This window comes from Micrasema longulum, unplaced genomic scaffold (genome assembly GCF_059751315.1).
Source record: "Micrasema longulum isolate JH-2025_06_02 unplaced genomic scaffold, ASM5975131v1 h1tg001374l, whole genome shotgun sequence".
NCBI lineage: Eukaryota > Metazoa > Arthropoda > Insecta > Trichoptera > Brachycentridae > Micrasema > Micrasema longulum.
The window spans coordinates 70,907-96,805 of NW_028278560.1; the positions used below are offsets into that span (position 1 = coordinate 70,907).

At 33.6% G+C, this 25,899-nt stretch overlaps 1 protein-coding gene across 7 annotated transcripts in view; it reads left to right on the forward strand.

Annotated features, from left to right (window-relative positions):
• LOC148275617 (uncharacterized) overlaps positions 1-25,817 on the forward strand; it is a 69,817-nt gene extending 44,000 nt beyond the window's left edge. The window contains exons 4-15 of one of the 7 annotated variants that reach the window (XM_088235455.1): positions 760-900; positions 10,700-10,908; positions 12,585-12,863; positions 14,154-17,692; positions 17,775-17,976; positions 18,202-18,527; positions 19,053-19,223; positions 20,173-20,340; positions 21,441-21,534; positions 22,375-22,471; positions 23,568-23,684; positions 24,528-25,817. In XM_088235455.1, the coding sequence (XP_088091581.1) occupies positions 760-900; positions 10,700-10,908; positions 12,585-12,863; positions 14,154-17,692; positions 17,775-17,976; positions 18,202-18,527; positions 19,053-19,223; positions 20,173-20,340; positions 21,441-21,534; positions 22,375-22,471; positions 23,568-23,684; positions 24,528-24,637 (5,453 nt within the window). In that variant the 3' untranslated portion in view covers positions 24,638-25,817. The remainder of the gene's footprint in view (positions 1-759; positions 901-10,699; positions 10,909-12,584; positions 12,864-14,153; positions 17,693-17,774; positions 17,977-18,201; positions 18,528-19,052; positions 19,224-20,172; positions 20,341-21,440; positions 21,535-22,374; positions 22,472-23,567; positions 23,685-24,527) is intronic. The other 6 variants (XM_088235457.1, XM_088235456.1, XM_088235458.1 and 3 more) reach the window with 6 other exon arrangements.
• Positions 25,818-25,899: the final 82 nt, after the last annotated feature.

Here is a 25,899-nt window from a genome sequence, read left to right on the forward strand (position 1 = left end):
GATCGTATAATACGATGTACTTTTTTTTATTTTATTAAAGTTAATATGTGCAAGCCTTATCTCCCAATTAAAAAACAGCTGTTATTTTTATATAATTAGGTTTTTTTTGTTACGAAATTTTTTCCAATCTCTTCTTTTTGACCAATCTGTTTTTTGGTTGGCTGAAATATATTGCTTTTAGCAATAAGTCCGCCAAAGCACTTATTCCTTGTACTTGAAGTTTTAAATAAATAAATAATAAAATCGTAAAGTGTGTTCGGATTATTGACGTTATAACACCCTATATTATTGTTGGTCTTATTATTATCGGTCACACTTACTTGTATGTAAAAACATAAACTAAATCAATCGAAATTAAAAAAACTTTTATGATTAGTATTTTTATTTAAATTTGTTGCAACTGAGAGGGAAAGCATTTTTGAGAAGGGAATATGATGGTCTAGGTATTTACGGGGCTTATGACCTGTAATTGGTTGGTTTAAGTGGCCACTTTACACACATGTTTGAACATCCACATTTCCTCAACTCTTCCATCTGTTGACTTTTGTGAAGTAAAATAGCCGAAGTCTTTATTATGTAGGTGAGATTCATCCGGCTGAACCAATTCACCTACTAGGCAACGCTTGAAAACAATTTTCAAATTTTGTATACTTCTTCATTTACCAGGTAGTTAATTTAACAATGTTTTGAGTATGTCCAAATGCTTGCAGACTGGCTGGATTTTCTAATTTTGTCTAATACATATATTTTTTATTTCAGTGTACACAGATCAGCCAGTATCATCAGCATCACCTCCCACGAGAGACAAAATCAACAGCGAAGACAAGGCTCGTTCCAGGAGAGGCGCAGCCCGAGCCAGGAGGACCCCGGCCTGGGGGGGCCCAGCTGACCAACCAGAAGGTAAGAAAGAAATCTCACTCGAAAGCTGAATCCTGATTCTAACTTTGATTTTAAAAAAAACTTTTTGAATTTTTTATAATTCTATCTATTTGGTGAACTATTGGCCTAACACCGTATTTTTTGTATATATAAATAATATCTTTATTTTGAACCAACTATATTATGAGATCTCTAAAGGGTGAAAATATTTAACATATTGCAACAGAGATAGAGAAGATTTCAGTGAACGGAATATAGATAAGCATATATGCATATTGGCTATACAACTACAGGGCTTATGACCTGCCATTGGCTGGTTTAAGTGCTCACTTTACACACTGTGTAACATTCACGATTCTGCCTTTATTTGAACATCTATATTCCTTCAACCCTACCATCTGTTGATGTTTGTGAAGTTAAAGTCATCTGCTTGAATTATTTCACCCGCATACTAGGCAGCGCCTGAAAATATTAAAAAAAAATTATACTTCTTCTTGGACCACGTGAATTCATCAACAATGTTTTGAGTTTGTCAAAATTTTTGTAGACAAGAACTGGATTCAACCCCTTAGGGAGCTGTTAAAATGAACATATCGTAACAGAGACGGAGAACATTTGAAAGAAGGGAATATCTAAGTCTAGGCATCTTCAAGGCTTATGACCTATCATTGGCTGGATTAAGTAGCCACTTTACACACTGTGTAACATTCACTATTCCTATATATATATATATATATTTGGGGGTTGAATCCAGTGTTTGTGTACAAAAATTTGGACAAACTCAAAACATTGTTGGTGAAAATATTTGTTAATAGTAAATTACTATCACAGCTCATCTTTCATGTGTGTTAAATAATGAAATATATAATTTAAAAAAATATATATTTAAATATAATTTTTTCTTATGTTTCTCATTGTTTGTTAATTCCTTTTGTTTAATTTTGTTTTTATTTGAATAAATTCGTCTCGAACAAAACTTTTCTGCAACTAAATTTAAATCCTACTTATGTTTATACACTACGCACAATTAAAGTGAATTTCTTTAGTTTGAGCAACGCTGTGACAAGATGGCTTTATTGTTCAGATATCGCTGGACATTTTCGTCGATGAAAATGAGATTTACTCGTACATTCTTGATCACTTGTCATTATCTTCATTAGGTATTTTCTATCCATTACGACTTTCTATAATACATTTTTCTGCAATCGTTCCTGACCTCCATAGTAAAATGATCCCATTATCTATGAGAGAATGATACAAATTTCTCCCAGTCTGCGACCGCAGTGAGTTAGCCATTAACTAAGTGCTCTTTGAATACTTTCTGCTCTAAAAACGGAGTTATTAAAGTTGCTACAGATTTGAGGTCTTTTTAATACCGCGACAGACGTAAAACTTTGCTTTCGCTGTTTTATTGCTACCGGATTATTGAAACAAAGCATTATATCTACGAGCATTTAACCTACTATAAACCTTGAACGATTCCGTTATAGTACTATTATTTGGAATCAGTTTATCCGTGTACAGATAGTTACTTGAAGGTATTGCTATAATCTAATATTTAACTATGCAAATAGTTTTGTTTCGAGCAGTTTTACGATAATGTCAAGTTGAAATGACATTTTGAAGATATAGAAATGTTAACTTACTGTGCGGTTTAAGTCCTTCATCAATGCATTTGACATTAATGGTTTTCGTTTCGATCGTATTAAAGTCTTTACCTGGCATTGTAACCGCAATATACAATTCGCAAATCAGCCCAGTGTTAAAGTGTGGAAATATTTTGTCAGTCTTGTCAAGTCTTTGCATGAACAGTATCTATACCTATCTGGTAATAATTTACTTTCGCAAAATGAGTACAGTGCAATATTATTGCGTCGTGAAAAATTGTGAATGGGCAAGATCGGCGAGTAATTTTTAAATTATGGATCGAGAATGTTTTTTTAAAATTTCTAGATACCTATAAGTTTTCTTATTGCAGTATCTAGCACTGATTCTAGATATTCTAGATATTCATTCGCGCAAACGACATACAATACAGGCTATAAAGATATTCAATTTATGTTTACTTCTGTGTCTTCGCAGAAAACTGACCGTGCAATGTGAACAGCTTATTGAACCTCGGTCGGTAAAGTAGTCACCTCCTTGACAATATTCTGCGTAATCTCAGGGGGTATCCCTCTTTTATATTATTTTCAATTCGTTTATTTTCCCAGTCCGCAAAGAGCGCCCTGCGGTACCTGACTTGTTTGTCAACTGGCACTTGTGCGTATCCTTGTGCGCGAGAGATATTAAATAGTCCATAGGTGTGGTGTGCAGGGAGGGGGGATAAATTTATCTCTCGTAGACATTTTTTGAGTTAATTTGATGTTACGGTATACGAATATTAGTTTGAAGTTATTTACGTGTTTTTTGTTTTGTTTCTTTTAATTCGACGCGTTTGTTATAACTCATATTGTATATTGTATCTAGCAGAGGCGTCCCTTAGCGCAACGCGGCGTGAAGTAAACAATAATGAGTTGTTGGAGTCGTTACTGATATCTCAAAGGGATCTGCCCGCGGGTGGGGGTGTTATCTCACGCGCCGCGGCCACTGAGCTGACTAATAGGACTAAGATAGGCCGCCGCACCTTTGACGAATATCGTCTGCATCTGCTATTCTCCCGCGATCTAGCCCTGCTGTACCTACATAGTTATCTCGCTTTCTCTCGGCGCTATTAATATATTATACCAATTATTTCACATACAGAATTTTGCGAGCGTTTTAGTTCTTTCGAAATATGTGTTTTTAAATATAAAATAGTAGATTAGTTTAATATTAATTTGTTAACACTCTAAGCGATTTGTAATTATAATCGTTTAACATCGTTCGACACGCTATAATAATGGAATAAAAATAGAAAGTCGATAATGACTATGCGATGCGATATTGCGTACAAATTATAGATTGATAGTTTACTCTACACGCAGATCATTAAAAACTTGTCTTTGAATAGCTTTCTGCCGATGAGGTACTTGTCGTCGCCATTTTTTGCGATAGAATATGTATCCCGATAGTTAAAATGGCGTTACGAACCCTATTTAATGACTGGGATACTGCTGTCTCTCTGTCATGGAAATGACTGGGAAGCAAGAAAAACTGTGCACAACCGATTGCTGGCACTCAGCGGCAGGCGGCATTCTCCCACAACAATCATTGCGTTGGTCGTCATCTTTCGTAGCGTGCGGCTGAGACGCGCAGGAATCCGCGTGACGCATGACCCACTTCTCCGCGTGGTCGGCATCAGACATCAGCTGTCGACCCTTGGAGCACTTAGCGTGATGGCTGCGAGACGACCGATAGATAAATACGTCGGTAATTGCGATGATCTCATTGTTTGTATCGCGGCGAGAACAGATCTGCATAAGCGTAGTGTCGATCACACGGTGTACCGTGTACCGTGTACCTTCGCTTCGTGTAATGTCAATGTATTTGCTGGGTAACGCTCTCTGTTTATATGTATGTCTAGAAGTCGAGTGCGAATGTGAATGTTTTCAATCAGCCACGATATCAGATCGTAAAACTGAGATTCATCCTTGAATCCAGAATCTGATAAGCGCTCGCGTTCACTTCTCTCCGTAAATTAACAGAGAAATAAAGAGGAACACTCTCCCTCGGGCACTCGGTCACCGCGCATTACTTAGTCGCCGATGAGAGATCAATAGGTGGAATTGTCGTTGCAAAGGCGATATAGCCATACCGTCCGAGTTGATTAACAGCTCTCACCACTTGGTATTACTGAACCAGTTTGTTTCCCTTTCATCTTCCGCTCCATCTTGTCCCACCCCTCCCCCCGTGTGCCCTGCGGCTCGCGGGCAGGACGAAATTATCTTTAGCTGAAGGCTAAGGGATGTACGTACTCTGTACGGGCAGCAATTATAATGGAACAATTATTGCAATAATCTATCTGCATGTCAGGATAACGAATTATAGTCATTCGACAAATCACCGTCTCCTTTACTTTTTATCGCACACTAAAGTTGTTTTCAGACATACCCATAAATAAACGCAGCAGAAGAACTCTCTTATATATTATGTTCGAAGAGAATTGATTTTTGGAAAAAATATCGTTTTACAATATTAACCTAAAGTAATTCTTCTGTCATCGACTGTATGTAATTTATCTGTTTGTTGTAGCATATGAAGTTACGCGTTAGAGTAAACATTAGTACATGGTTTGATTACTATTTACCCCCATCGAGTCAGTATTCGATAGGCTGATATCATTTGTTCGCTGATATTAGTGTTATTTGTGGCTGTTATCCGTTACAAAGATATTGATTCATTTAAGCTCCTCAGATGTAAAATTTCCTACGCAAATAAATAACACGAATGCTAATATCGACAAAAGTTTCAATTGAAAATGTTGTTTTTATAAAGAGTAGATTTCAACAATCTAATTTACCATAAGTATTGGTAAGTTATTTTAGTAAAATGATTCTGCAGTTTCTCATCCTAGTCTCCAGATTATCAATGAATCAGGAATGTCTCGCCGCAGTGCCTCGTATTTCCATTTTGTCAATTATTGAATGCATCAATAAAGCTGCCAATAATTTGCCCCTGTCGTGTGAACTCAGTTTACTCCTATAATAAACGATCTCCCATGAGCAAAGACCGTATTTTTAATGCGCGCGTTTCTTGATTACACCTTCCGATCAGATTACACGACATTTGTGCGCTTATCACGTTAACCGTATTATTAATACGGATGTTTCGAAAAGAATCGTACGAAGTAGAAATATTTTTTTCATTAGCGGATTATTATCCTTAGAACATAAATAATATCGACACGTGTATCTTTCGAATAGGCGAATCGAATCCTATTAAAACAAAATCTTTTAAGGATTACCTGTGCGGACATTGGCCTCTGAGGTCGGTCGGAGGTGAGACATTTTGCATCATTTCGTATATTTATTGACCTTATCGAATCTTTCATTATCCATTTGTGGGAGAAGACGCGACCGGTCTCAGGGTGCGGATTCTGGCCGGCATATTTGCTATTAATAAGGTCTGTGGGATGCATCATATTAATTACACATGTATCTGCATATTGCATTCTTCTGCGCTATGCGCAAGGTTAGGAGGGAGACGCGTGATTCTATTATAAGTTTATCCATTATCTGTAAACATCGTACAAGGGTCTTTTAAAATAATTAACGCTATTAAATCTCCGTACTTGATTATCTTTAGGGCGGGCTGGAAGGTATTACGAGTGCCCTTTCTTCCCACTTCAGCATGCGTTATTTATGAAAGTTAACAAAATTAACTTTACATACAAATTGTTGTACGCGGTTGGTTGTTTCGTTGGTTCATTTATACTTGCTTACATTTATGTATGCAGTTCGATCCCTATTAGCTGCAGGGTTTGTAAGCGGGCATTTCGAACACTTAATGGGTTTTGTAAATTAAATTCATATCTCGAGTCATTTTCGTTTTATTTTTTTAAAAAATAGCCAAATTATCACTAAATTTGTCTTACTTTAGCTAAATAATAAATTGTATTTAGTTATGAATAAAATTATTTATAATCGTTTATTTTTACAGTTGTAACATTTTTGGAAAATACTAGTTGCGTATAATAGCGTATACACCTAAAATCAGTTTGTGTGCTATTATGTTTTACTCTAACGATACTTAATTTTATTTAAATAGGGGTACTATTTAATTGATATAAGTTATACTTTTCATTTTCATGGCCTTGTTTTATTGCATGGTCCCTGTTCGTTGAAATCGAACCACGCATTACGATAAAATGCTTGTAAAAGCTCGATAAAGAGACGTAAAATATCAGGGTTGGAATAAAATTAATAAGATAATGGCGGCCTCCGTGGTGTAGTGGTCAAGACGCTTGACTCACACATGAAAGGTTCCGGGTTCGATTCCCGGTGAGAACACAAAAAAATATAATGTGATTTTTCTCAAGCCTGGGTGTTCAATGATGTCATTCACCACTGTAATTGGGCCTCCTGGCCTGTTGGGGTGCAAAATAAAAATAAATAAATAAAGATAAATAATTAATGGCAAATAATAATTAGGTACTGGAGGAACTAAAGAATTAACTTTTTTTATAAATCAGCAGTCTTTATTATGTAATTGTGTATCCTGATAAAAGCAATTTAATATAAGTATTGGCTCTTTTAACACTATGTGTGTATAGTAGGCGTATATAGCGTCACAATAGATCTTAACAGGTCGCAGTGACGTCAGAAGCTTGCATAGCACTGACCCCAAACGTAAGAATAATGTATATCGATTCGCAGAGAATTAGGGCGAAAGTAACAACTCGGGACCTTCACAGATACATCCATATAAGGAGTATAGGCAGGACCAGCTGGCCTTGTTTGACCACCGAGACAAGGGAAGTAAATAAAATGAGCTGAAGACGCCACGTATTTAATTTTAAGTCATGTTGGTTTTCATAGTTCAAAATTATTGCATTTATTTTATTTTCTCATTTGCAATAATTTGCAATAATTTGCATATTTTTTATTGTTCTTATTTTTTAAATACGCTGCGTTGGTACTCACTGTTGTTATGTAGATCTCGCTATAATTGCTCGAATTTAGTAGCAGATTCTGATAAGTTGTCTAACTTCCGATCGCTACTCTTATGTTTATACTTTAGAACAGAAAAATCAGTCTAAGTTCAAGCTGTAAATAGTTAAATGTCTGTGCAGAACGTGAGAATGTAAAAGCGCCAAGATTTCTTCATCAATTTTAACCTCAATTATTAATTATTATCTCACTGACTGGTTATTTCATAATATCGTCCAGGCGTTTACATTTATGACACATAACTAATTGTTGTTTCTTTAAATTATAATTAATGATACGCCTTTGTAATGTTAATTATTAAATATGACTAAAATAATTTTACTAGCTACGTTTGCTTAGAATATTTCAGAACGCTCGGCTTCCCCCGAGTGAATAACACGGACTTTTCACGTGGGGTCTCCAGGTTCGATTTCCTAGGAAAATTAAATGTGACTTTTATGTAGCCAGATCATAATTCATACCCCTTTTGACGTAGAAAATTGCTGAAATTTATTTAATGAGTAGTAAAATCATTATTGCAATTTTTGCTGTGGGAGGAAGTCAAAAGTTCTGCGGGTTCAAACGGTTTTCCTTATCGGTTTAAATGTCTTAAATACTAAAGTTAATCAATCGGCAGAATTATTGATCCGCAAACCTGTTCCTATAATTTACTGTTGTTTTTCCATTAGTCTGTTTGAACTTTCGCTATTAGGTTAGGCGCACCGCTAATGTACGAATGTATTAGAATTCCTGTACATCATTGTACCATAAATCAAAAAGGTAATCGCGAGCCTTGTTTGATAAAATCTTTTCCCGTTCCATATTGCGCCTTTGTAAGAATGCAATTATTCGAAACGCGGATAAACATCGCGATGCCCTTTATACAAAGTAGTAACCATTATAATTATCAGGCTACGATATAAGAAAAATATTTTTTGCACTGTTTTTTGATTTCTCGAAAATGCAAATTTTATTCATCTCCGGATTAAAGTAATGAATTCAATGTATTTGTAGGATTGGATTTGGATTATCGTAATCATCTGATTATTTTTGCAATATTTTTTACATTGTTTTAAAAGCTTTTGAAATTTTGTTGAATTATTTGCAAAAAAAATACAGTTGAATATTGATTTCGAATTTCTTAAAAATCTATATCAATATTAAAATTAACACAAACTCTCCGGCTGGATCATGAATGATTTCCTTGAAGTACTTTTATTCTTTTTGTGGTATTTTAAAAATTAATAACTGACATTTAACATAATTGTATTACGCTTTAATTCATTAGTTAAAATGATATTGAAATATTTTCTATTAGCTATTTACTTAAATCAGATAACTCTTCATTCAATAAGAATGTAAAAAAATATCAATTTAATCGGAAGAAAATTCTATGCAAAATTGCACAAACACTGAGATTGAATCGTTTAAACCAACGCAGGGACAACTTAATTGAAAAAAAAATTGTTTGTAATAAACAAACAATTTTTTTTTCAATTAAGTTGTCCCTGCGTTGGTTTAAACGATTCAATCTCAGTGTTTGTGCAATTTTGCATAGAATTTTCTTCCGATTAAATTGATATTTTTTTACAAATATCTATGAATTGGGGCTAAGCAGATTTATCTTTTTTGTGCCTTCGACTGCACGTGTCTGATAATTGCTCTCGTCTTTATGATTAATTTCACGGTTACTCGTGTGCCCGTGAATTATGAGACGTCGGCGTCGTTTCTTGTCCACATATCATGTTAGTTGAATTTTCGATATGTGTTTCTTCTACGAACAATACGCCATATTATGATGTTCCTACTTATGTACTAATGTAGTTGCCAGAATGCCTAACACCCTTCACATCTACGTATAGTTGGTTACTGACTATATCGATTGGGTCGATCAACGACACTCAATAGGAATTATATTTATAATTCAATTCGGTTCTCGTTTCTTTTCTATGCCAAAGCTCAAATTATGCGTTGTGTTTTTGCTCATTTACCACATTATGAAAAATCATATAACTGTACAAATCAAAATGTACCTCATCACAAATCGCGATTATTTTAGTCTTATCTTAAAGTAAAAGTCATTCTCTAATGCTGATGAGTGTCGGCTTAATCGGCTGCAATTTCTCATGGGCGTAGATAGAAACGCCGAGATAGTGATTGCGAACAAACCTGGATGCAACGAGTATTCTAATTTCTGAGGAGAAATAAATCACACGTGATTCTCTAGCCGCTATCGCTGACAGAGTACCATGGCCTTGTAATTATTGTATCCTTCTGTCAGCTCTTTGACGAGTTTCAGGTTTGATGTATGTAAGTAACTTCCAATAAGTAGCCGATACAAAGTTAAATCCTTCGTCTATCAAAGGGTTTCACTTTCATCTCGGATAACTAAAGAAAGTATCTTCTCACTCTCGGCAAAACCTATCACTCACACTTTGAAAAATCGTGGAGTTTTAATACGTACTAGCGGTGGATGAAGCTCTTGAAAACCCCTTAAACACGAAATACAAATAAACGAAGTCCGGTATATGAGGATAGGTATAATATAAACCATCTCGGGGTCTCGCGTTCGCTTAATAATCAAGAGTATAAAATGTTGCATTCAAATTTTGGCAAACTCGACGTGAAATTTGAAAACGGGTTAAAGGATGAAATACGACGCTAATTGTCCTTACGTGCCTTGGCTCCCATACCGAGACCTGTTATTGGGGAATGATTCCGTGGTCTGCCCATAGTCGCTCGTTTGTTTTTGGGAAAGCAAAAAGACAAAGACCAACGGGTAAGTAATGCACCGGCCGCAATTTGGCAACCAAATTACAAAAGGGTCCGTGACTTTGTGGAACCACCAACTTTAATAATTAGGGTTATTTCGTTTGAAATGGTACATGCTTTCATAACAAAGAAAAATAGTGATGTTTAAATTGTGTTCAATGCATTTTTACTTTATAGTAAATGAGGTATGATGAAATATCTTCTCCATAGTCGTTTCTCTTAGAAGAGCTTAGCAATTATAGGGAAGAACGTTATCAGACGATCCTCTTCAATCAGCATACTAGCATTTTTCGGAGGTTCCTGAAGGGACACGCGAGTCGCTTCTGTCACTAAGTCAATCTATCTTGTAGAACATTTTCCTTGGGATTGAATACCCCCGGCTCTTTTCTGCATCACTAATGTACTATCATAAATATCAAAAGGTTGTTGATTGTGACACCATGACCTTAGATAATTATTTGTGACTATCTTTCATCCAGAAGCTTCCGAGTCTGCCCAGCACCGAATTCTGCTGGAAGAGTATGAGGCCAACTCCAAACGCGAGGAGAAGTTGAAGGATATCGCTCTGTCTCTCACCCGCCCTCGGGAGAGAGGAGCGCCATCACCACCAGCTACGGACCCGCCCACCAGAGAAGCCGCCCCAGTGGACCCTCCTGCGCCGGACGAAGGCAGCATGCCGGATAAATATGTGAGCAACCCTGCAGTTCTAATATTTATCCATTCCACATATATGTCGAATTCATAATTAAGTATATAGGATTTATTAATTTCAACAGAGGTTTTTTTCAATTACGAAATTAAAAGTCTAGTAAAGACATGGGGCTAGTGATTCGCCTTTGGCTGGTGTGATAATTTTCATCATCCCCCTTTCCTCACCCAGTGGTGCATAGGATACTGAATTGGTAAAACAAATGCAGCGTAGTTCGACCATCTGTTAAATGAAGGCAAGGTGATACGCTTCCGGTGTCAGTCCACGAACAATGAAATATTGGAGTTCGAAAAACCTTCAAAATCAATATTTCACATCCATCCTACCAGGAATCGAACCCAAAACTTTAAGAATGGTAGGCGAACGCGTCAACTAATAAACAAAGCAGCCATCGAGTTGAAAATGCTCGTCCAGGGTTCTGGTTCTATTTTACACACATAACTGTATTCTTCATCCGCCTGGACACAGATATAATTTTACATACAGTGTAACATTCTTCTCCATTGTGTCTAAATTTTAGCATACAGATTTATTTACGTGAAATTACATAAATATTAAATATTTTGTGTAAAATTACTGAGCTAAAATCCTTATCGAGCCATACAAGATTTTTTTTAAATGGTACTTCAAATACCGCTGAAAATAGATTAAGATCATCATTTTTTTAAACGCGTTTACCGACCCTACATGAGACACGCGGTCTCAGTTTGGTTTCTGGCAAGATCAACAAGAAATATTTATTTTGAAAGTTTTTTTCACTGCTATATTTTGCAGTCCCAGGGCCGCAATTAAAAAACGCATGTTTACGCAAACTAAAATGTCTTCATCAGTTCATATCGAGAGGGTATAAAGTTAAATCTATATTCAATGTACGAAAATGTGTATATTTCCATGAAAATTTTAGGCATTTTCGTCAGTAGGTAACCTGTAAAAGAAAAATATCACTTTTTTTTTACACTTTTAAAGTAACATTGGTCTATAAAATACTGTCCAGTAAAAAAAAAAAATTTGCTAATTATTAGTTGCATATATTTTTTTTAATTTTGTAATTTTGAATTCCCGCAAAAACGGTCATTCTATTGGCCACGCCCCTTGTACGTCACGATTTATGTTTATTTTTTCCTGCCCATTCAAATTTGTTTAGAACATTATCACGAATCTTGACGTCACAACTACCGAGGCCAAACATGTTGCGTTTTTCTAGCAACGTATTTTTATTAAATTTCTTTTTCACATTTATATATGAAAACATTTCTCCACAATATCCACATTGATTTAAAAAATACAATTAATTACTCTGAATCCATTTTATATAGTTTTATCGGTATTAGTAGTATGTGATATTTCCCTATTGAACATGTTTAGAAAGAAATATATATATAATTAGATAAAATGATACTTGTTTTTTTTCTATTACAATCTTAAATTATATATTTAGTTGATCTTGTAACTGTAATAAACATATTATATTTTTCATACAGAAAACTTAATTTTATGTAGTAAATAAAATTGAAGATGCTAATGAGATGATAATCATAATGGTAAGTATTTTTACTGATTCCTACTCTTTCTTGGTAGACTGCACATAACAATATTATTTTTCCATACCGAATCATGATTTTATCTCTTGTTCATGATCGTTTCGCTCTTTCTAGGTCCGAGGGGACCCAGATGGGTGCGTGCGCGGCGCCGCTGCGCGCGTGGAACTACCAGCCGAAGGTCTTCTCAACATGCGCAAAGGTTGGCTTCTTCGTCAGGTGGGAACCGGCACTACGCCAGCTCGCCACTGGTTCGTCCTTCGTGGCGCAGCTCTGCTGTACTACAGGGATCCCAGTGCTGAAGACTGTGGCATCATGGATGGAGTGATAGACCTCAATGGTGTGGCTGCCATAACGGAAAAACCACCATCCAAGACCTATGGTTTTACGATCAAGGTAATATATTCATTCATTCTGAGTGTCTCAATTGCTTTTCGTGCTTCAACAATATACGAAATCAGAATTGGGGACATCACAATTACACACACTATTACAGTAAAAAAAGTTGACAAAATAAGAATCCACCATCAACTCAATCGAGGAAAAAGTTACGTAGAATCATTGGAAAAAATCTGTTGAAAGATGGCAAAAAAATATTTTTTTTGTAAATTTTGAAGTAGAGCTTTGATGTGCTCATAAATCAGAATTTTAGTTTACAAGCCTAATTCTAATCTTAGTAAATGCATTGAAAATTTCGCTGCTCGAACCCCGAAATTTCGTTTTATTGCAAAAATGTGATGAACATTGGTAATATTTTTCTTACAGAAAATGACTCCCATGAATTTTTCATTTTACTACATATAAATTACCCAAATCTCACAACAGACCTTTTGTGGTTCGGTGGCTACCTTCAGAGCTTTATGGGTGATTGTAAGCACAAAACTTCATAATTAGATAGATACGGCTTTAAAAGCGCATCTAATGATATAAAAAACATAAATATACATAAGATTATTAAAAAGAGCAAAAATTCATGTTAAAAACTTTGGCTCTACTGAAAAAAGTCAAATTTTGATTTGTTGCCCTTTTGAATTAAAGCAGCGATTTGTTTAGATAGGCTTTTTTTTACACTATCTTATTGGTTTACAAGTGCTTAAAAATCGGGTGATATGTATAGTACATAACTCAATATGCCAAAAAAGGACATCTTTCAACAGAGTTATAACAATAATTGTTATACTATATTATAAGTACTAAAGTAAAGATTTTTTTCCACTCTTATTAAAATTTTGTATTAGCAATGTTACCTACATAAGTTTTTATTTATTTTTTTAAAGAAAATAAATACTTAAGTTCTTATTATCCATCCAAATATTTAAATTTTCAGATCATTTCCTAAAATTCGTAAATAACTTGTGTTGGAAAAATGGAAATTAAGTTGTGATAGAGTGGGATTTGGACTTTAGACCACGAGTCCATGATTCCACAACACTACCAAGAGACTACAATCCGGTTAATTAAAAACAAGAAGATTAGCTATTTACTTATTATGTTCTTTATTCCATAAAGTTATGCTATCGGTACTTCTTGTATTTTAGTTTCGTGTTTAGATAGTTGTTGATATTATTAATACAAACATAAAAGTACCTAGCTTAATTATTTAAGTATATTTTAATGCGCGAGTATCTGTATAGTACCTACTAATGTCGCTTTACTAAATTCATGGTTGTATTTTACTTGTTTCAGACATGGGATAATCGCCTATACACCCTATCTGCTCTAACTGCTGGTATTCGCGCCAACTGGATGTCAGCTATTCGGAGGACTGCTGGACTGCCTGATCCATCATCGATCGATTGTTCTGAAAAAATGTATCCTGAAAAACATTCTATCAATATTGAACGACAAGATGGTGTTGAAAATTCTGAATCCCTTATTCCATCAAATCCAGTAACACCAATCACTCCGATGACTCCAAGATCAATTATGTTTTCTTCTGATGAAGAATATAGAACAGCTTCAGAAGGCGGACGCAGAGATAGTGTTGATTGGGGTGACTCTATTTCGCAGCTCCCGCCCTCTCCTATTTTGAACCGCAACCCTATTTCTCGCGTTAAAGATAAAGTCAGATCTAGAAATATTATTCAAAACTCTTCGATTCCCTCTTCTCCACAGTCCGATGACACTACTCCTTCAGATATTGATGAACCTGATAACCTTCAAGACAGATCATTTAGAGATATATTAGATCCATACGCTCCCATTGTCATAGATAAAATAAGAAAAGAAGATATTATAAAGCCTTTAAAAACCTCTTACATATCTACAATTGACAAACAGGCCATTGAAATTGATGATCTTAGGAAAAAATTAAAGATTGCCCAACATGACGTGAATTCAGCAGAAAAAGAGTTGAAACGATTACGACAAGTTAAATCCGAATCTATCCTTAGAGAAAAGAAAATTGATGATTTGTTAGCTACACTTCAACATACTGAAGACGAATTGAACAGAAGAACAAAAGAAGCTGAAAACCTAGAAGCCCTGAAGAAAATGTATAACGAAGATAAAAGCTTATGGGAGGCGAAACTCTCAGAAACGGAAGTATTTTTAAGAGAATCTACTGATCATTGTGTACTTTTAAACCGACAATTGGAAAATGGGCAACAGACAATAGAACAATTACAAGCTGAACTTTCCCAATTGAATGATAGACTCACTAGAGGGGCTGAAGAAAACGAAATGTTGTACATGAAGATAAGGGACATAGAAGGAAGGAGTAGTAGTTTGTCAATCATTCGAGGAAAGGGCAGAAGTGTAGAATCATTAAGTGAATTAGCAAACATAGATTTAGAGCAAGAATTAGAATCTATGGATAAAGATCGAATAATTGAAGAGTATGATGAATTGAGATGTAGGTTTGAAAAAGCGATCCAAGAAATAAGAGCCATGAAACGAGAGTTGAGAGAGTCTCACAATTTATATGATGAACTAGAACTCACAAATCACAGTTTACAAAGAGACATTCAAATCAGAGAAGAAAATAATGAATCTCAGATATCCATGATGGCTGCTAGAATACAAGACCTAACACTGAAATTGTCATTATCAGATAAACAAGTAAGAGCTCTCAAACACAAACTACAAAAATCAGAATCTAGGGATAAAAGGAGAAGTTTGTCATTAAAAGGAAAAGATTCATTTTCCATTGGCAAAGAAGTTGAGGAAAAATTGGTTGAGTTAGAAAATAAAATTTCCCTATTGGAAGGAGGAAATATTTTATCAAGTTCACAACTAGTTATTCAGCCACCATCCAAACCGCCATCACCCACAAAAGAAAAGTCTCCATCAGCTGAGAAAGAACGTGATAGTAAAGCCCTTAAACGATTGAATGCTCGTTTAAGAAGAAAATCATTAGACAGTGCCACAAGTTCAGAGCCGATGAAAATGTTAATTCGACTTAGTTCGTTAGAAACAAAAGTAGGCAATGCTCTTGAAGGTAAACGTGATTTTGCAGTATCATGCGAATCGTTAAGTAATATTACGAATGATATTCCAAGTGCCGATAGCTCTGAAAGTCATTCTGGTTCTCCACATAGACATTTATTAGATAGGTTACAAAGCCTTGAAAACGTTGTCATATCCTCAAGAAATAAAGTGAATGAATGCATCTGTCAAGTAAGTGCTATAAGGTCATCTCGGAATCGACGTTCTCCTTCACCTATCCTGGATAAAACATACAGCATGAAAACAATAGAACGCTGTCTCACCGATGTAAGCAAAAAACTGCAAGACTGCACTGACAAATGCGTGTTACCTTTTGAAAGTATTTGTGAAGGAGGAGATATTAATGATTCTGTTAGTAACATTGTTAACCAATTAGAATCACAGTTACGAGCAAAGCTTTTAGATATCAATAAAAAGAAGTGTGCTCTATTAAAAACTGGAGAATTTAATCAAAGAAGAAATTTAGAGTTTCTTGCAGAAAAGTTAGCTTATGAAGCAGTATTAATAAGCAGAATTAATGATGTAGTTACAGGTATCAATGGAGAAAATTTAATCAAAGGATTAATTAAATCAGAAGTTGAAGATACTAGTCAATTGGTCACATCACTTCAATCTAAGTTAAATGGTACTCATATAAAACACCAAACAATATGCAAAACATCTATGGACTACTTAACAAAAATCCTATCACGTAAAATTAATTTTATCAGTAATGGTACACTCGATAAATGCATCAACCCTTCTCCGAACACTATTAAAAATAGAGAATTAGAGATTCTCAAAGTGCTGCAAAAAGAAATTAGTGCATCAGTTAATCAATATAAATCTGAAAAAATGATAGAACTTACCAAAGCCTTAATAATAGAAGCTCTTAATTGTCAGTCTGAAAGTGATGTCAATTTCGATCAACAGATAAATAATTTAGAAAACATAAGAATTCAAGAAACTTGGAATAAAGCTCAAGATATTGTAAATAATGAATTAATCAATTCTGAAATTTCTCATGTTATGACAAGATGTGCACAATATTATGCCACGCAAATAGAGTCTGAGAAAACAGCACGATTTACATTAGTAGCTAGCCAGCAAGTCGTTCTAGAAAGATGGTTTCAAGTAGCCCATGAACAACTTTCTATTGAAATGAAGAAAGCCATTGAAGATATAACTAGTCATTATCAAGAGTGCTTAACCAGTGTAAGATTAAGATCACCAATTAATGAAGATAGAACTGCAATTGACAGTCGTCAATTGCTGTATCAACTTGCTGATGTTATTGCTCATAAAGTATTGATTGATGCTAAAATTTTTGTTTGCTCCGGAGGCTATGAAAGTAATTCTTCTTCAGATATCTCAAACATCCAAAATGTGTTTTCTAATGGAGTGCAAGATGAAAGCGATGTTTGGAACAAATTGATCGATTCAGAAAATGTTGTAGCTTCTCTAGATTCTGATCCCACTCAAGAAGCCGAATTCATATATTTATTCCAACATTTCTCCAATGAATGCAGGGCTCTTTTTACTGATGAATATGCTGATAATAAACAAGATCTTATTAAGATCAGCGACGCATTACGGCAGGTAGATATGGTTGTAAATCATTTACACCTCCAAATTGGCAATGGTATTGAAAATAAAGAAAATATGAACAGAGAATCTGAAAGTAAATCTCAAGTTCAAGATGTTTTGAATCTATGTGAATCATTGAAAAATAGTGTAGAAGCTTTGTCCAGTCATATTCCCTGTCAACATTGTTTACGATTGCAAAACGCCATAAGCAGGTAAGTTTTTTCACTAGGGAAATAAATCACTGAAAATACTTAATTAGAATGATAGAATAATTAAAACCATTTGTATTTTTAGGCTTAAATCAGAGCATGAGGAATCACTAGAAGTGTTGAAACAAGAACAAGAAAAAGGAGTAGAGAACAAGAGGAGTTTAGAGCTGGTGAGAGGCAGAGCAAGAACTGCAGAAGAGTTAGTCAACAATTTACAGCAGCAGCATAAATCAGCTCAGCGCAGAGCACAGCGAAGTGAAGCTGAAGTCAAACAACTCAAGCAGCAAGTGAGTTATATTTCTGACATTATCTTCAAAAACTAATCAGCTGAATGTCTAAAAATGTAAACAAATTAATACTCCAAAGTTAATCTACTAGTTCTTATACATTATTGCGTACTCAAACAATACATTTGAGTAATTTGTCAGTCAATTAGGTAGACAAAGCTATGGAATCATTTTAGCTGTGTAAGAAATATTTTATTATATTGGTTATATAATTTTACTTTTAAGATAACTGATCATCAATCAGAGTGCCAGCATCTCAAAGTTCAGCATGAGCAAGAGCAGACACAGTTGAAAGAGCGAGCGAGACGGTTGGAACGTCGTCTTGGAACTCTGGACTCAGAATATTCGCAACAGCTGGAGCAACTGAGATCGGCCTATCACAAAACGATCAATGCAGACCTACAGGGAGATTCAATTTGCCAACGCTATCAAGCCGAGATTGAACAGCTTAGAGTACTGTGTGAGAAGGGATTGCTTGCTATGGAAAGTTCTCATAGAAGGATCATACAAGAGTTAGAAGACAAACACCGGGCTGAAAGAGAACAACTTCGGTGAGCTTACCTTTATTTTACATTATTTTTAATGTTGTGTATTTTGCTTGCAAGGAGTCGACCAAACATAGGAACTTAAAATGATTTGATCGAACAAATACACATTCATTTCTTAAGGTGCATTTTAAAAATTCAATTTCATACCTTGCTTTTAGAGTAAGACTATGGAGTATGCATGTTTTATTCAGTAAAGGATGGTTTGAGTAGACAGAAAATAAAAAGAGAAGGTAAGCAAGGTTTAAAGATGGTCTCTTATTTTCCAACTTGTTTTCTTAAAAACATTAAATGAAAAAACTTTTCAAGCAATTAAAATTTTAATGTTCTACCCGTAGAATTAGAACTAAAATTCTTTTTATTTTATTTATTTATTTATTCATTCAAAATTACACTAGTTTAAATATTTATGAACTTATTAAGGCTTTTTAGGCTATGCCCGTGTCAAGCCACAATAAATAACAAAAAAATACATAGTAAAATTAGATCATGGTTTTACCTTTATAATAAATATTATATTTCATAATTCAGGGTGGAAAAGGAGCAGGCTTTAGCCGAGGAGACCCAAGCTACATTGGCAGCTCTTGATGCTATGCGGAAAGCTCACGAGAGTGAGGTGCAGAAGGAAGTTAGCAAATTCAAAAGAGAGTTTGCTTCCCGTACTCAGCAAGGGGTTGACATACAGCTTCATACAAGACATCAGTAAGATATTTTTTTCATCATTAGACAGTTTTTTATTTGAACAACTTTATTTTTAGTGAATTATTAATCATTATTTATTTATAATTATTAATCTACTTTATTTTCTCTGTAATTATTAACGTGGTGTAATGGTCAGCGCATTTGCCTACCATGCAAGAGGTCTCGGGTTCGATTCCTGACATTGTTGACATAAAAGATTTATTTTAAAGGGTGTTTTTACTTTAGAATATTTTAGTCCCTGGACTGGTACTTGAAGCGTAAGACTGATCATCTTACGATGATCAAGATATACTGCGGTTGGTGTACCAATGCAGTGCCCTATGTACCATTAAATACAGAAAGGGAATGATGATGATGACGATATTAAAATCATTGTAAATTGGTTATTGTGATGTAAGATTACATTATGATTTTTCTTATTAAGTGTTAGAATCTAATAAACCTTCTTTAGACTTAAAAAATAGCAGAAAACAATTTATTGCGCTGGTATCCTTACTGCTTTCCTCGTATAGCACAGATTATTATCTTATAGCTTCAAAACAGCAGTACTGAAATACAACATTGTGAATTGTGACCAATCACAGAGTAAGTCACTTGTATATTGGTGATGCCATGTTAAAAACACTTGTAGTTCTTATTTCTGTACTGATCTCTATTCATTCCTTACGAGTTCTGAATTGGTATTTATTTCTGCAAACATATTCAGGCGCCTCTTTAGCCATTTTTGTGGCACATGTCATTTTCATTACTAGCTACAAAAATGTTTTTTTTATATACTGTCAATAAATATTATGGTTCCTTCCTATTAAGTATTTAGTTATAATATCGTTTCTGTACGACGTCTTCGTGTATTTGTTTTACCTTTAAATTTATAAATTCAACGGTATTATACTTACTCATATATTGTGAATAATCTAAACTTGGTGCAATTAAAACCTTAAGCGGGCAGTTTTGTGTGTGTTAGGGAGGAGATGGAAGAGATAAAGCAGGAGATCCTTTCCCTATCTGAGAAGTACTCTTCCAAGTGCGTGGAATCAGCTGCTCTGGAGGAGAAACTCTGTAATGTCACACAACAACTGACGCAAGCACAGCAACATATTATGCAGCTTGATGCCAGGTACTGTATTTTTCTCATTTTTCATAATTCTTTATGAAGATTATTGAGGTAATATTTTTTTTATTACCTTTTTTAAAATTTGAGAAACCAACTACATAATCACCTTTTTTCAAATAATTAAAAATATCGGTTTAAGTTTTTATGACACGGGAAGTATCATGTGATTTAGCTATTTAATTGAAGACATGAGTGGATGAAGGCGTTGTTGCAAATTTTATAAAAATGTTCCTTTTTACATAAATGAAGATTTTTTTATACAGCCCTTTCACATAAAACCAACCACACCATCAAAAAGCAGCAGAAGAACAATTTTAAGGGTGAATGAAGGTCATATTCTATTAACAATTGTTCTGGCGTTCAAAACGTTAACCCCAGATATCTCTGTATTTTGTTATTGTCACATAACACTTTATCCACTAATGTATTCAATTGACTAGTAAAACATTTTGTTGTACTGTTTTTATTTTTTTTAAGTGCATTTTTGTTGTTTCTTCTTATCTTACAAAAACAATGAAAGTTGGTTCATCATACTTTAAAACATTAAAAAAATATATATAAATTAATTTTATTCTTAATTTGTTTATAGTAATAATTTTGTATCTATACATTCTTACCAGAGCTGGTATTCTGCACGAAATTGCACGCGAAGAGATTGCTCTGTTAGCGCACATTTAGTATGTAAATATGCGTTAAAAATGTGTTTTCTGCATGCGCTTTTGCATTCAGAATACCACCCCTGGGCAGATTTAGTTTTTACTATTAATTTTAATTTTTTGTGAGATTTTTACTATACAGAATAATACATATTATCTTAATATCGACGGTGGAAAGGAAAAAGTTCCTAAGCGACATGTAGCAGGTTAACAGTAGTGTATTTTGTATATTTTAATTAATAAAAACAAATCATATATACTTACCTATTATTTAAGCGAGATTCATACATAATTTAAACAAAAATTTTAAATGTGAGATTTTTTATCAATTAGAAAAAAAAAACTTTCCTTGGCTCTTCTGTAAAGTCGACTACGTGTCGCTTAGGAACTTTTTCCCTTCCCTGTCAATATATGATGTTCTCAAAAATGTTTTTATTTTATTCCTAGGAATAAGCAACTGCGTGCTCACCTTATGTCAGAAATGAATGAGATGAGTAATTCAGAAATAATGAATGGAAACCTGAGGGACAGTACTTCACCTGTAAGTTTATTAAATTTGTAAAATAGTACTAATTAAGTTTTAGTCTCATTGGCCATGGACAATTCAATTAAACTAGCCATAACCTTAAATATCTTTAGCATAGAATAAAAATTTACCTTCTGCAAAATAAGTTTTGATACACAATTTTTATATTTTACTCTATACATATGCATATTCAAAATTCTGACCTTAAATTGTTCAGTTGTGAGTAGCAACTGATAAAAAAAATTGTTGAAATTTTTTAAGCCCTTCTGGGTGCAGAAATTATTAATGAATATTATAATTTGCTTTCCTAAAATTACACATGTAGATATCATGCGTTGGTAAATTTTTATTGTACGGAGAAGATAGTTATAATCTTAAGTTGACTATTCATATTAATAAGCATAAACTGGTTTGAAGGATTGGTGATAGTGCATGCTAGAGGGTCACTTGAATTAGGTAGCCATCTACATAAATAAATTATGAATTTATTTTTATTCGTGATTCATATCCCTTATTTTCTTTAATTTCTTGAATACTGTACACTTTTTTTTTTAAATATGAAAACGAAGGGGGCATCTATGTCGTTGGTCTAGCCAACATAAGTATTTGATACCTTCACTTAATGCTTTTCTACTAGAATTTTAAAAACAAATCTATCTCTGTTCTTACTATTTAATTGAGTATGTATATGGTGCTACTCTCAGATTATCAGCCATTAAATTACTTCATATAATTAATCATCAGTAACATTGATTAGAAATGCACCATAACAGCATGTTAATCTGAGAGAATCATCTTAGTGAAATTTCCACTTCATATTGATGTAAAAAGAGCTTGGTATTATTGAACTAATAGCATGGGCAAGGTTCAGCAGAACTTTCTACACCGAGCACTCCTTTATGGGACCACCTCAGGCATCTCGCTACTGTTTGGCAAAATGCCATCATTTCAGGTATGAACGCAATCTCTTTTTATGCATTGTAGAAATATCTATGTACTCTCAATTCCTTTACTCTATATAGGTAGAAAAACTAAAACTAATCATTCATAAATACATAGCTACTATTCGACATATTTATTTTAAAGTTGAAATTTTCTTGCTTTATAATGAGGAAGTTCAATGGTTTAAAAAAATATAAATTGTTAATAGACTTTCAAACTAAGCCACAATTAAAAATATGTATCGTAGTATCATCGCTATGATTTTTTCTAGTTTTGTGTTTTTGAAAATATCCTACCTGTGATGTTTAGAGCTGTCAGTGTGTTTTGCTAACATTTAAAAGTAGAACACCGTAGTTGTCAAAATATACTTAACCTTGGAAAAAATGGTTAGCTGGAAGTTTATCATAACACAACATCCCTATAATTGATTAGTTATATTGTTTACAAGATTTTGTGACGTTTCAAAGTAGTTCATTTTTATTTAAACTGTTTTTTTTTTTCATACTTCGCAGTACAATATTAAATGCTCTTGTTTTTATCGCATGTAAGACAACATTTTTTGTATCCAATTTCTCATAGCACTAAACTTCCTCATTAGTGTAAAATATAGAATAAAAGCATGTTCTAGAAACATAAATGGTTCTCAATTTTTATTTTTATTTGTTTACCATTCCTGATGGAATCATAATTTATAATAAAAACTAGTTAAATTTATCGCTCACCTTCATGTAATTTGATCAATAATTTAATGATTATTCATAATTAATCTAAAGCTTTTTTAGATGGTAACAATAGTACCTTCCACCATTAACAAAACATTACTTGAACATCATCTGTATTTTTTTTTTTATAAATCTAAATAAACTGCCAACTGATTATGGGGAAATATAAACATTAAGTTGTTATACATTTTAACCATCAAAACAGTTAACAGTTCTGTAACCGAGTGGCAATAAATGTTTTGTAATGGAATATCAGTTACATACTTCAAGTATTTAATACAATTCTTTATGAATTTATATAGTTTTGTAGAATGACATAAGTAGTTAGATGCTAAACATTTATGCTGCTTTTAAAGGCTACATTGTCCTACGAAACCATTTCAGAAAGCAACAATACTCAATCAGTTGACTCTAGAACCTGCCAAGTCAGTGGTCCGCAAAACCAAAATACAATTCGCAAAGACAGAAAGCACAAGGAATCTCCGGCTCTCACCAGTACAGGTTTACATCATATTTTTCTATTCCTCCTTCACCCTTTTTCATAATGCATGGTCACTAATATACTAAGCAAATTATTCGGACAAATATCTCGACATCATACTAACCAAATTTCCCAACTTCCTCGATAAAGTTGATACAAAATTTTAAAATATCTGCAGAAAACAAAAGTTTTTATTTAAATGTGATTCTCGCAATTTTGATTTTGTTATGCAGTATTTCAGCACCAAGAGTTGAACCCTCTGGCTAGTTTTAGTGCTGAGAAATATATGTATGTCATAAGCTTATCACGCTGCTCAATACTATGAAGGTACTTTGTAATTTGAGTATGTATTTATTAAGATGACAAACAAAACATTTTCTAAAATTTACAGTTTGTGGCTATTCATTTTCAAATGAAACAATAAAATAAAAACATACTACACATCATTAAGTTTATCATTTGGCATTAAATGCTTTTAAAGGAATTTTACATTAAATTTGATTTATATATACAAATATCTGTTGTCTAAACTAACTATTTATTTACAGATTTAAAATAGAAATGGTTAATCATGTAATCACGTTATAAAGCAGGCTAAAATATCCAGTCACAAAACCCAAGAATATTTCAAAAATCAAACATTTAATTTGTTTTACTGCATACAATTTACCTTAGAGTTGTCAAACAGTAAACTAGAGATTAATATGAAAATATGAAATGGCGACCTCATGGTGTAATCGTCACAATAATACAAGAGTGATTTTTCTCCATGGTGTTCAAACCCACCACACAATTGGGCCTTTTACGATATTTTGATAAAATTTTAAAAATGCTCAATATAGATTTTATTTGTTTGTTTCTAGAACTAAGTGGATTTCCCCGTGTGTCTCGTTACTCGGTGTCATCGAGGCGTGCCTCCATCTCTCCCTTGCTGGGGATAGTTGCTGAGCGCAAGAAACGCTTCGAGCTATGATTTGCTAAGGTGCATTTCACCACGCCACCCTCTAACTACTCCTCCACCATCCCTTACCCTTATTAAACAAAAAGCTTTAACACCAACAACATAATTTTAAACTGTTTCTACTAAATGTAAATACACGGCAAAAGAGTATATAAAATAAAGTTAATAAAAATCATTAACTGTTCGAATGATCAATGGCGGATTAAATCAGGCTGTTGCTTAAAATTCAACTTATTATAAAAGATCTAGAACCAATTTGAAAATGATAAGGTTATGAGGATAGTGTTTTACCCTTTATTTTAATGGAATTAATGAACTCTAAATTCTGAGTTTTGTTTAAATACCTTGTTACCAAATAATACCGCCTTTATAGTGTAGGTAATTAGGAAATTAGTTTAAGTAACCAGTGTGAAATATATTAGGTTTATAAGGTGAACAATGTAATTAAGCTCTCTCGAAACTTAGATCAGCTGATATACATAAGTGTACCTACCACAATCGGTTTAGGGCATTATTTATTGCACAGTATTCATTATATTTTCCACCCACCTGTTTTTTATATATTATAATATACAACAGTAAGGTTAACCTGTAAAAATGTTTCATTGAATATATTAATTTAATACATATAACATTTATGTAATAAGGTCACTATTTGTATGCATGTTTACAAATGATAATATATTATGAATTTATAAGGTTAGGTTTTGCATAAGGAAGTTTATGTAAGTTACACAGTTTTCTTGTTATTTTGTGTATATTCTTTCTAAAATAAAGCTGAAGTTCATTAAGTAAGAGTTTCCAAGTAGTGAAAATATTAATCTAATAAACATTATAGTCACCTTGTTATGTATAGTTTATTCACATTGTTACATTTCAAAATATCAATAATATTGCAACTAACTTTGTTTCAAAGTTATTTGATGTTTTCGTTTTCATTATAGTTTATGTAGATATGAGTTTGCTATATGTATTTGTTTGTGTTTTAACAAATGTGTGTCATACAACACCATCTTATACAAAATATGTTATTTTCCTTTTGGAGTTTGAATTTTTTTGGTAATATTTTTAGTGATTTTAATTGTTATTTTATATAAACACTTACTCCAAATTTGCGCCTGTATATTTTACATACACGATCAAAATGATGAAATCTTTGATATTTCTAAATAAAGGCAATACAAATATTTAATCTTGGTTTAATATTTATTTTCCACCTAGCCCCATCTGTTGACAAATTTGAGAATCTTCCGACAGTTCTTGTTTTACAGATT